Source organism: Branchiostoma belcheri, unplaced genomic scaffold, assembly GCF_001625305.1.
Source record: "Branchiostoma belcheri isolate BF01 breed outbred unplaced genomic scaffold, Haploidv18h27 scaffold142, whole genome shotgun sequence".
Classification (NCBI taxonomy): Eukaryota; Metazoa; Chordata; class Leptocardii; order Amphioxiformes; family Branchiostomatidae; genus Branchiostoma; species Branchiostoma belcheri.
The window spans coordinates 635205-648007 of NW_017802847.1; the positions used below are offsets into that span (position 1 = coordinate 635205).

At 44.6% G+C, this 12803-nt stretch overlaps 1 protein-coding gene across 1 annotated transcript in view; it reads right to left on the reverse strand.

Annotated features, from left to right (window-relative positions):
* LOC109464868 overlaps positions 1–12429 on the reverse strand; it is a 20654-nt gene extending 8225 nt beyond the window's left edge. The window contains exons 1-13 of the mRNA XM_019761958.1: positions 12359–12429; positions 11190–11336; positions 10266–10568; positions 9573–9710; positions 8338–8497; positions 7341–7477; positions 5714–5886; positions 4954–5120; positions 3240–3362; positions 2706–2828; positions 1873–1995; positions 1007–1229; positions 215–420 (exon numbers count right to left, since the gene is read on the reverse strand). Of these exons, the coding sequence (XP_019617517.1) occupies positions 215–420; positions 1007–1229; positions 1873–1995; positions 2706–2828; positions 3240–3362; positions 4954–5120; positions 5714–5886; positions 7341–7477; positions 8338–8497; positions 9573–9710; positions 10266–10568; positions 11190–11336; positions 12359–12418 (2083 nt within the window). The 5' untranslated portion in view covers positions 12419–12429. The remainder of the gene's footprint in view (positions 1–214; positions 421–1006; positions 1230–1872; positions 1996–2705; positions 2829–3239; positions 3363–4953; positions 5121–5713; positions 5887–7340; positions 7478–8337; positions 8498–9572; positions 9711–10265; positions 10569–11189; positions 11337–12358) is intronic.
* Between the last annotated feature and the right edge of the window lie 374 nt (positions 12430–12803).

Here is a 12803-nt window from a genome sequence, read left to right on the forward strand (position 1 = left end):
ACACACACACACACTTCGTCTTCCCGACACACACAAACACAAGTTAGCGTGAACCCACACACATACACACAAACACACACACACACACACACACACACACTGTGTCTTCCCGACACATACAAACACAAGCGTGAACCCGCACAAACAAACAAACACACACACACAGGCCTGCGCGCGCACAAACACACACACAAACGTGCCATTTCTTGCTTACCCAGTTGGCAGATGTACGGGTAGCTGTTGCTGCATGGTTTGATGTACCAGCGAGGGGCCCGCTTGGGTTTTTTCCACAGAGTCACACAATCCCTGATCTTGTGCGGAGCCGTGGACTTCCACCTGTTGAAGGCTCCCAGAGGGGTTCCGTCGTTCCAGAGGTAAACGTTCTCGTCGTTAATGTCATCCAGGCCAATCCAGAATCGCCTGAAACAAGAAATCGGGATATCGGATTACTGAAGTCTGAGATCGACCTTTGACCCCCTGTCATTCTGTCTTTTGATCTTTCCCCACCCATGTGCCTTGGACAAACTGATGCACAGCCACTAAAAACAGGGTTAGGGTTAGGGCTAGGGCTAGGGTTAGGGTTAGGGTTGGGTTAGGGTTAGGGTTAGGGTAAGGGTTAGGGCTAGGGCTAGGGTTAGGGCTGGGTTAGGGTCAGGGTCAGGGTCAGGGTCAGGGTTAGGGTTAGGGTTAGGGTTAGGGTTAGGGTTAGGCTTGGGTTAGGGTTAGGGTTGGGTGAGGGTAAGGGTTAGGGTTGGGTTAGGGTTAGGGTTAGGGTTAGAACCAATAGGTCCCGGGTCCAATACTCACCGTGGCCCGACGCTGTGCCCTTGGGAAAGGCACTTTACACTACTTCCCCACCATGTACGCTGGAGTGACGCCCACTGGGTCTCTTAGGCTTATTGTCTAATTAACTGGGTGCCCAAAACACCCTACGGATTTGTTGCGTCAATGTGTGAACATCAGCACATTTGCGACCGAGAGCCGGTAATTTTTTCTTTCTTTTTACCTTTCTCGTCGGCCTTTCACACTCTTCCTCTTCAGGTGGTTCATGATGAATGTATGGGTGGCGCTGTCCTTGATCATAATAAGCGTGCCCCCGTGACTTTGGCAGGCTTGTAGGGCCGCTGCGTAGGTCAGGCGCTGATGACGGTTGGAAGACCAGAAACAGTGGCCCTGGTGGAACCCAAAATTGCTGGCAGGCCGGAGACCGGAGTACGCTGTGGCACAATCTGTGACACAAAATGTTGAAATGTTCATTCCATCACAAGGATTACTTCTTCTTCTTATCCGAGTTTTACGTCTATTGCTTCCCCGAATCGGGGGTATAGATGTGCTTGCACAGGTGCATGTTTGGGCTTGTCATTTTGCCCCTCAGCATGCTGAGGTGCACAACAGCAAGCCTGTGCAAGTCTTTTTGAAGCAAGGTTTTTACTGACTGGATGCTCTTCCTAATGCCAAACTCTAAAGTTTTTGACAGCTTTCAGAGACTGGCTGTATGAGAAAATGTGTGTTAAGTGCCTTTCTCAAGGGCACAACATCGGGGTATGTAGTAGGTGGATTTGAACCCAGGGCCCCTGGGTCCCGGGCCGAAAGCCCTACCACTACACCACATGACGCCACACAGAGATCAAATTTCACTGTCGCCTTCATGAGGACAAATCACTTCAAAACATAATCTCTCAAGAGTTCGTGTGACCTTATTCCCCCGAGACTTTTCATGTACAGATTCATGTTGGTCACACCCACCGTTCGATATATATGAACACGAAAGATTAAGTTTAATATAATAATTATGCAAACACACACATACAGATATACATGTACATCCCCTGAAAACATAGCCATTTTGGCAAAGGTAACAGCCCAACTTACCATCGCAGGTGAAGCCATCGGCATTCAACACGTAGCCGGTAGTGCAAGAGCAGGTGAAGCTTCCGACGTTGTTATTGCACGTTTGTGCACACCCACCGTTGCTATTGGCGCATTCGTCGACATCTGAAACAAAAGACATTTACCTAAGAAGCAAGTTTTAAAAAAGTGTTTCTGAGTGTCTCAACCCCTTTTTGAGGTACTCTCTTTCAATGCAAGGATTTGACAAAAGACGCTCTTGCGGTTATAGAACAAGCTGCTAGGGGGCCAGAATATATGCCTCTTCTTCCCGAGCACATTGTCTACCAGCCAAAAATCATGACAATAGCATGTCCAAATCACGAGATATCAAAACAACCAAACGTTTCGCTTCAGTACCACAAAACTCGGCCTAAGGACACAAAATTTATTCATTTGGAATTTTTCTTTCAACCTACGAACATGGCAAATATCATTAAGATTGAAGACCCCTCTATGACTTCCCGAGCTATGTTGTTCACAGGAACACAACCCCCCAAAAACATAACCTTCTTGGCAAAGGTAACAGCCCAACTTACCATCGCAGGCTAAGCCATCTGCATTCAACACGTAGCCGGCAGGGCAAGAGCAGGTGAAGCTTCCGACGCTGTTTGTGCACGTTTGTGCACACCCACCGTTGCTATTGGCGCATTCGTCGACATCTGAAACGAAAGACATTTAAATAAGTACCAAGATGTTTTTTTCTTTTAACCTGCGAACATGGCAAATATCATTAAGATTGAAGACCCCTCTATGACTTCCCCCAGGCACACAACCCCCGAAAACACCTTCTTGGCGAAGGTAACAGCCCAACTTACCATCGCAGTTCAAGCCATCGGCATTCAACACGTAGCCGGCAGGACAAGAGCAGGTGAAGCTTCCGACGTTGTTATTGCACGTTTGTGCACACCCACCGTTGCTATTGGCGCATTCGTCGACATCTGAAACAAAAGACATTTACCTAAGTAGCACTTTAAAAAAGTGTTTCTTGTGCATCAACCTCCCTCTTGAGGTACTCTCTTTCAATTGAAGGACTTGAAAAAAACGCTCCTGTGGTTACAGAACAAGCTGCTAGGGGGTCAGAATACGTCTCTTCTTCCCGAGTACATTATCTACCAACCAAAAATCATGACCAAAGCATGTACAAATCACGAGATATCAAAACAACCAAACGTTTCGCTTCAGTACCACAAAACGCGGCCTAAGGACACAAAATTTATTCATTTCGAATTTTTCTTTCAACCTACGAACATGGCAAATATCATTAAGATTGAAGACCCCTCTATGACTTCCCCCAGGCACACAACCCCCGAAAACACAACCTCCTTGGCAAAGGTAACAGCCCAACTTACCATCGCAGGCAAAGCCATCGGCATTCAACACGTAGCCGGCAGGGCAAGAGCAGGTGAAGCTTCCGACGTTGTTATTGCACGTTTGTGCACACCCACCGTTGCTATTGGCGCATTCGTCGACATCTGAAAAGAAAGACATCACAACTTTATATCTTATGGCATCTACTGGTACATAACTATAGTTCCGTAAAGCATATCTACATAGGCCCAACAAAAAAACCTTCGCAACTAGAGAAGTAACATTTGCAAAGCAAATGCATATTGTTTACCTTAGGACATGGTCTGCTCTGTTAATTCTTACTCAAACACATTGACATACATGTACTACTAGTATATGGTGACAGGAGCAGAGCAGACCATGAAATTGCAACATTATGTAACCCAAAACCAGTCACCATGGTAACAGACGTCAACAAATCATGTCATTGGTCAGGTCATAGGTCACTGTTTGGAGAAGAAGAGGAGGAAGAAACTGAGTAAAAACAATATGTTTTTCTTCGGTAAACATAAAAATAAAAATGGTATGCCGGGAAGAGAAAGGCGCATTGATTAAGAAAGTATTTGCTCACTAGGAACAGAGACTAGTTAAGATACTCAGGCTCTTATATATGCGTTTTGGACATAATGCTACAAAAAGTCGCCTGTTGTTAATTTTTACATGTCAGAAAGCACACTGTCCTGTTATGTACTTGTCATTCTAAACGTTCTACAATATATTGCATTGGTTATCTAATGGTAATTGCTGCACTGGAAACAGAAACGTAAGCTTAATTACAATAATATGTAAATCAGCAGCACCTACCGCCGCAGCTGCCATCATTATTGAAAGTGTACCCAGTAGGACAGGAGCACTGCGCGCCGTCGGTATCGATGGCGAGGGAGATGACCATACGATTTGCAGTTCCAACATCGGAAGAAGCTATTAAGCAAATGGGAAAACAGGATATTGCAAATTTCTTTTACACAACCAGTAATGCCTCTTACCTTGCTGACGTTTCGATATCTGTCAGACACCTTCCTCAGAGCCTCTGACTCGAGTTCTGCTTCTTGGCGCTATATGTAGCCAAAGTAGGTGCACTGCTTTTGCGGCAATAAAACAACCCAACCCTTTTTGGCGACATCTCAGGGAGGAGCCTAATGGTACAGTATTGTGTGCAATTTTCAAGAATTCTAGGAATTGTACAGGCATTTTGTCCACAGGAATGGAATGTCCACAGGCATGTCTCTGACCCACATCTATGCCCACATTCCTGGAAACCCTTATCGGGAAACCTTTATGGGGGCTCATTCACTATACACTCGGGAGGAGTGCACTGTATCTGAACAGGTACCGAGTCTTCCTCATAATCATGAAATGATGGCAGTACTATGCAAACAATAACCATAACAGCAACCACCGTCGCCATGGCAATGTATGTTTTCACTGCCAGTCTTGTCTGACTGTGTATCCCCCCTCGTCCCGGTTCATCACTGTTTTGGATTGTGTTCTCACCACAAAAGCGCCACCTACATTGGCTACATACAGCGGCGAGAAGCAGAACTCCCGTCAGAAGCTCTGAGGAATGTGTCTGATAATTGCATAATGGGAGAGAGACAGAGAGGAGGGGCAGAGGGAGAGAGAGAGAGAGGGAGGGAGAGAGAGAGGGTGAGAGGGAAGGAGAGAGAGAGAGACAGAGAGAGAGACATAGAGACAGAGAGAGAGACTGAGACTTACAGGCCCATCTGGCGTATCCGCTCCTCTTCGAGTACTTGATATACGGCAGGTTGTACGTAGATACCCGCTCCCACCAGCAGAAACCTGATGTATAACCGCCCTCGGCCACCATCATCCACCCCAGGTCTCCTTCGCATCCGTTATGGCTGCGACTGAGGTAGAACCTCCTGCGATAAAGGAAGTCATGCAGCACTGGAATTAGCTAGTAGTCCTAGTATCGATCTGTACCTGCATAGCCGGTATAACCGGCCTTTGGCGTAACACACCAGCTTCTGTATCTGTGTAGCCGGTATAACCGCCCTTCGGTGTAAAACACCAGCTTCTGTATCTGTATAGCCGGTATAACCGCCCTTCAGTGTGACACACCAGCTTCTGTATCTGTACAGCCGGTATAACCGCCCTTCAGTGTGACACACCAGCTTCTGTATCTGTACAGCCGGTATAACCGCCCTTCGGCGTAACACACCAGCTTCTGTATCTGTATAGCCGGTATAACCGCCCTTCGGCGTAACACACCAGCTTCTGTATCTGTATAGCCGGTATAACCGCCCTTCGGCGTAACACACCAGCTTCTGTATCTGTATAGCCGGTATAACCGCCCTTCGGCGTAACACACCAGCTTTACAGGTAACGTTACACGGTGCAGCAGTAGCTAGCTTTATTATGTAACACCGAACGACCTGTTACACCCAATCTTTGCATATTAAATTGCAGGAGTTGTTGAAAACACACAGACAGACAAACACACACACTGACTTACCTTTTGACATTTGTTTCCCCTGGTATTGAGAAAAAGTTTTGAGGCTCGGTACTGATATCGTCATATGATGATGACAACATGCGCGACTTGGAGAACCAGTCAAACTTGTTTGAATTTTCACCATTGAATAGAAACTCCTTGTCTCCATCGGGCGTATTCAGAACAACCTTCACCTGTAATATGAATATATACATCAACTCATTTACCAAAGGTTTTTACCGAAAGTACATTGCTACTGTGATGTTGTTGATGTGAAACATCAGAAAGATGGAAGTAAGGCCACAGCAAGTAAATTTTATGGATGACTCCAAATCTAATACGAGCGGGCGAAAAAAAACAAGGCGGGCCGAAAAAAACAAGGTTCCTACAGTTTAACTTTTGACTCAATCAGTGTACAAATGGTTTTGATTCAGTGGGAACATCACATATACACAGTCAGCATCACATATTACTGCATCAAAGTAAGAAACAAACATTAAATCAGCGTCTTTTCTTGTCTCCTTTCTTTATAGTTATCTGCCATCCACATTCCAGCATGGCAACAGACATCTTTGCCCATCTCCGGCATGTTGACCACTGTCAGAAGGCAACAAATTTTTTTTTTCCAAAATCAGGCGAAAATTAATGCGCGCGCGGATGTCATCCATAAAAATTACTTGCTGTGGGCTAATCGTATAACCTTCCAAATTACATATTAGACAATTGCGATGTTACATATGACAAAACAATCTTTTAAACCAAGGAGGTTGTACAAAACTAATGCGATTATCGTGCACACACGTGGCAAATAAAGCAGAAAGCCAAATACCCAGATAAATGGTTGTGAAGAAAGAACTTTGCTATCCAATATGTTTCATAATCGAAAGTTCATCACAAATTTGTCTGTGCTTAATAATAGGCATATGAAGTAGGGAAACATTATATCAGACTATAAAGTTCTGATCTCTCTCTGCTGTGTAATTTACATTCTTTTACAAACTATTACATGTACTAGTGTTCAATTCTTTCTATATCGCAGTATTGACAAAATTGTCGTTCCAGGTCTCGATATGTGACCGTGGCAGCTGATTCGCAGTTCGAGCACCGACACACAGGTGACATTGAAGAGCTTGATCTTTGTGGCTATGGGGAGATTTGGGTTTCTCCAGATCTTTTGAAGTTTCCAGAAAGCGGTCCAAGCGAGCGCCTTCCGCCTGGCCCATACATAGATGCAAGGTGAGACAATTTTTTTGTCCATTTTTTTTTCATTCTAATTACTATGTGCAGCAAAGAAGTGCAGTGCGCGAGCTCTCTAGGGGGGCTTTGTCGCCATTCATATATGCTCTCAAACACTTGGTAAATTTCTGCATTTTGAGGGGCAAATTTTGAAAATTTTTTATGTTTTTTTTTTCCTTTAGTTAACTATCATTTTTGTATTTATAGTAAGGCTGAATTAAGGGAGGCATGTGTCCATGGCAGGGGTTGGGAGTGGAAAAAATGGGGTGTCTGTAGGGTGTCCTACCAAAAAGTAGGGCGTCCAATTTCTTCTTATTTTCAGTACAGGGCGTCCAAAAGACACCCTGGATACCCCCTAGCTAAAAGCCAGTCTACCACCCTGATGTAACTATGTTCGGTACGCCATGCTCACCAATTTGATGGGAAGTGTGTCCCAGAGGTCCAGAATCGGGCACTTGACGTGTCGAATCTCGGCACCTGGACTGGCCGCCCAGGCATCGTAGACGGACTGTCCTGTGCCTTTGACAGTAGAAAATACTTCCAGCGATTCTGTAGAAACATAAGAAAAGCTTTAAAAAAACTTGCCGGGCCTCAAAGGAGAACTAGATGGAGGCATCGCCAACCTGAAAGTGACTTTCGCGCCAGCAATCCTTGATCCACAACTTCAATATTTTACATAGACACTCCCGGTCTATGAACCGATATTGCAATTGCAACATTTTGTATATTTTCGACATGTTACCTCACTTACCTTCAGTTTTAAAAACACACTACCGGTACGTCACACAACACGACACAACGAAATGCAGCTTACCTAAACATCCAACTCCGTCAAGGCGACCATCTCCCATGTATCCAGATTTGCAAGCGCAAGTGGCTCCAGGCGCAGGGTGAAAGTTGTCGGTACAGTCGGCGTTCGCATGGCACCCCGGATTTTCCGGGTGGTCAGCCGCGCAAAAATCCTCGTCTAGTTGCGGATAATACGGCAAGGAGTAACACGTTAATGTAAAAGAACACACACACACACACAGGCACACACACACACACACACACACAAACACATACACGGACATGCATTCACAGACACACACACACAGGCACACACACACACACACACACACACACACACACACACACACACACACACACACACACACACACACACAAAGATGCACACACACACAGATGCACACACACACAGGCACACGCACACACAGGCACACACACACACAGATACACACACACACACAGGCACACACACAGACACACACACACACACACACAGATACACACAGACACACACACACACACACACACACACACACACACACACACACACACACACTGCAAAACTGTTTACATTACGAACAGGTTAAACAGTTACATAGAAAAGGCAGGAGGTATCGTACCGATAGCGTCGCCGACAGTAGCCAGGTCAGTTCTCCTGGTCCAACGGCCAGGAGGTCCCGGCACAGCCGGATCGGTCCATGTCGGCAGGTTGTACAGATTAGTGGTTCTCGAGTACGGGTGAAGAGCATAGTGGACTCCGTTCCCTCCGTTTATCCCAACCTTTTAACAATAGAAAAGTCAGACCGCATGCAGACTCCATTTCTTGTACTTCTTGGATCATGAAATTCATTAATGAAAACGTCCCACTTTTTTTGTAATGTACATGTAATGTGTGGGTTTTCGGATGTTAAGAGAAGAATAGTTTCAAAATATATTATTTGCCAGTCTTATGGAGCAAAAAATACGATATAAAAGATAACTAAGCACAAAAAATTGATTATTGATTTTAAATTGTCATTTGTCGTTAATCGAAACAGCCTGGCCAGGCCCCGGTTTGGAAATGTGACCTTAGCATAAGCAGTAATTAAAGTACATGGCAGGCCACATCAAACCAATATACATTGGCGGTCTTCTACTAAAGGTCTCCCGTGCTCTATGCAGAGCATTGGGTTTGGTGCCCATGTCCATTTCTGTAGCCCTTGGGCGACACACAGTTGTGCAGGGCACTACAGCAGGGGGCTAGTCCGCTGGTAGTGCTGTGTGTTTGACCTTCCCACTCTCTTTCTCATATGTGCTGAGTGCTAAGCAGAGAAAGAAGTGTGTACCATTTTTAAAGTCTTTGGTATGACCCGGCCGCGGTTTGAACTCACGACCTCCCGGTTACAAAGCGAGCACTCTACCAATTGAGCTATTGCACCGGTACTTCTGCTAAATCAAATGTTAAACTAAACTGGACAGGCAATATGCATTGCACCAGACAACATATACTGTCTTTTGCTGAATGAAATATTCTTTAAAATGCTTGGGGAGTAGTAATGATTCGGAAGAAAAAGGGAGAGCCAATATTTTTCATGTTAATTTCATTTCATCTCGATTTATGCATACCATTGTTTCATTATTGTTATTGTATCATTTTGCCTATGTTTGAATTATTTTGCTAACAATACCTTATGTATATGTATTATTTCATTTCAATTTTTTTAGTTTTGGGTAGTATAGAGGAGGAAGGCTTAGCATAAGCTAAATAAGCTTTTCCCCTCCTCCTGCACATGTTTTATTTATTATTATTGTATTATGTATAATTTTATTTCATTGCTGTTGTGCAAATAAATAAACTAAAACAAAATATGCATACCTGCGCTGGGTTTGGTCCTGTGCCGGTAGCTCCATTACCACCGTTGGTCTCCCCTTGTAAGAAGTCGATCCGGGCGTAGTTATACAGGGTGAAGGACTTTTGGCCGTCCGTGATCAGCACAAGTTGAAACGTGTTCCGCTTTACGAGTAACAGACATGTATATGGTTAGGTTTTTTTAGGTTTTATCCATCAACAAGTAACAATATAGGAGAACCGGTGCAATGGCCAAGTGGTGGAATGTCTCCTTTAATCTGTCAGAGGCCACATTGACTTAATTTTATGGATGACATTCGCGCGCGCATTGATTTTTGCTTGTTCTAAAAAAAAAGGTCACGTCCACCGAGGCTCTTGGCCTGAGTAGTCCATAGTGGTTAGCGACAATACGGCTCCGGGCACCCAGGCTACCGGAGCTCCACGACTCAAGAACTCAGTATATACGTACAGTGCCGATTCATAAAACACAGCATGTGCCGGCTTGTCATATACGTTGCTATGCACTGCCGCGAATTCAAAATACCAGCCATGTATTCCCGTGGTTTAGGAGCATTTTTATTTTTGGCCGGAATTTTTTTTTATTCGCCAGCGCGCACTAGTTTGGGGGTTTTCAGAGGATGTCATCCATAAAATTAAGTCGGTGTGGCCTGACATAGAAACACAGGGATTACATATGGACATTTTAAAAAAAGAACTTACAAGATTTCCACCGTATCCGCTCTCGTCATATAGCCCCACTTCGTGCCAGGTTGCGATGTAGACCCAGGTCGCCACGAAACTTCCATGGTCGGCGGGGAAGGCTGTCTGGATGTCCCCGGTTGCCCTGGCCAATATAGCAGCGTCAGTTGTTTCCCGATGGTAAATGTAACCAGACCGTCCTCCGTTGCTTGTCTTGATGTCGGTGAAGTAAACGGCGAGGACCCTGTTGTTCGTCACTGGAAACGGTCTAGGTGTGTAACTTGTTACCGCTACTCCGAAGGAGATGTCACCGTTGGTGTTGACCTGGGGAAAACGCCAAAATAAAAACCTTTACTTTGTAAAAGAACAGAGACAGGGGGCGACACAAGTTATCTGGCACGTATGACCCGCTACTACGGTCACGTGTCTCTGACGTCACGTTCCAAGAGTAGACGGGTCAATTCCGGATCCGTGAACGAGGTTGACGGAGTCAGCCGAAAATTTGGGGTAAGTCCCAATTATTCTATATATAGAGTGTTGGAAGTTAAAGTTTAGTCTTTATTTCATATTGTAAAAGAGATATTAAAGCGGTACAGATTGATTAACATTCGATGATGAAACTTTCTGCATCCACATCATTAACAACAACAGCAGTTATACATGTAGGACAAGCTGCTTGGGTGGGAGGGGGGGCTATGTTATTTTTTACCTAGCACAAAAGCTATCTACCACCCAATATCTGTAACTCTAGTATCTTCAGATGACTTGATTTGAAACCGCTGTAGTACCAAAACAAGCCGCTAGGGAGCCCCAACTCTAGTCATTTTGAGGTCTCATCGGGACCTACCCACCAATAAGGTTTTCTGACAAAAACAAACAATATAGTAGCCAAAAACAAACAATGCAATAATTAACAAATAATTCCACATAGTACGGCACACTTACGAAAAGTTCATTGTAGGTATTTCCAAAGAACGGGAAAGCTGTGCTGAGGGCCTGCGGTCCCGATGTGCTGTCATCAGCGGTCGGGTCCAGAATGTCGCCAGTACCGGGTCCGTACGGGTAGAAGGCAGCATGGCTCACTGGGGTTATCTGGAAGGCGATAGATTGGACTTATCACCTCCATGAAAATGGAGGTATTGTTTTTGCCGCGTCTGTGTGCGTGTGTGTGTGTGTGTGCGCGCGCGCGTGTGTGTGTGTGAGTGTGTGTGTTTGTGTTTCCGCACATTTGTACCTTCATAACTCCATAACGCCTTTATGGATTGTGATGATATTTGTTATGCTGGTAGGTCTTGGTGGTGGCTGGTGGTACAAAAACTCAAATATTTCATGTAGGTATGAAGTCTCTCGAATTCTTGTTGAAATTGCAGCAGTGCAATACACGCGGAACAGAGGCAGCTGTTGCTGGTGTTGTGTCCCACACATAGAAACGAATACCGGACAGACAACACTCATTTTCAACAGCAGCGTGCGCGACGTGGAATCAAGAGGTCCCGGGTTCGAGTCCTGACATGCCACCGATCTTGTGCCCTCGGGAAAGGCATTTTACACGACTTTCCCCACTAGACTCAAGGCGATAGAGATCGATTACTTTTATATAAAAGGTGGCCAGTTGTGTTTTGGTGATAATAATGATAATACTAATAAAAGGTTTATTGGTCAAACATTAGCCATGCAATCGCAGCCTTTTATAGCGCTGAATTGATGCAGGGTTTACAATCACATAATACACATGATGCAAAGTGCTGTGGACCTTAACTCAACTTAAGGCCCAGGTCCTGATCTAAGTCAGGAGGTTTAGATTGGATATACCTTTATACTCTGAAATCACAAATTGTTAAAAAGAAAAGAAAGAAAAGGTGTTCTCTTGGTCATAAGCACGTGCACTGGACAGAATGTTACATTTACAAACGGTACTAAACACCAGTAAAGTCGGGTAATGTTTAATGGTAACGTTAACGTTAACGTTACAATGGTGGGTAAATAAAGTCAATGCCATTGTAGAGTCCGGTGCCGTTTTAACAGTAAACATTACCCAACTTTACTTATATCTACTACCAGTAGTAGTCCAACCTTTCGTGTAGTGTTATTAAAGGACAACAGAGTGAACCTACCTGAGCCGAAGTCATCGCCAGAGAACCCAGCAGAAAAGCGGTCAGGACAAGTTGTCGCATCTTGTCGTTCCTTGTCGTGTGTTGTCGCATCTTGTCGTTCCTTGTCGTGTGTTGTCGTGTGTTGTCGACTCGCTGTGCACGATCAGGTTGACTCTGACTGGAGCCTAGAGACGACCCCAGATAGGTGGGGGCACGTACCCGTCAATAAAAAATACCAAGGGGTGTTCTGTAAAAAAAAATAAAAATTTTCAATGAGTTGTTTATTGCAAGTTCTTGCAAACAGACATTGACAAGAGAAATGTGGTACTATAAAACTATATGCTAACATGAAGTTCTACTTGTACGATATACTTATTATACTTACTACTACTATCTCTACTTAAATCTAATAACGTTGGTACCCAAGATAAACAGTGGATAGGCAATACATAAACAGGTAAGATGA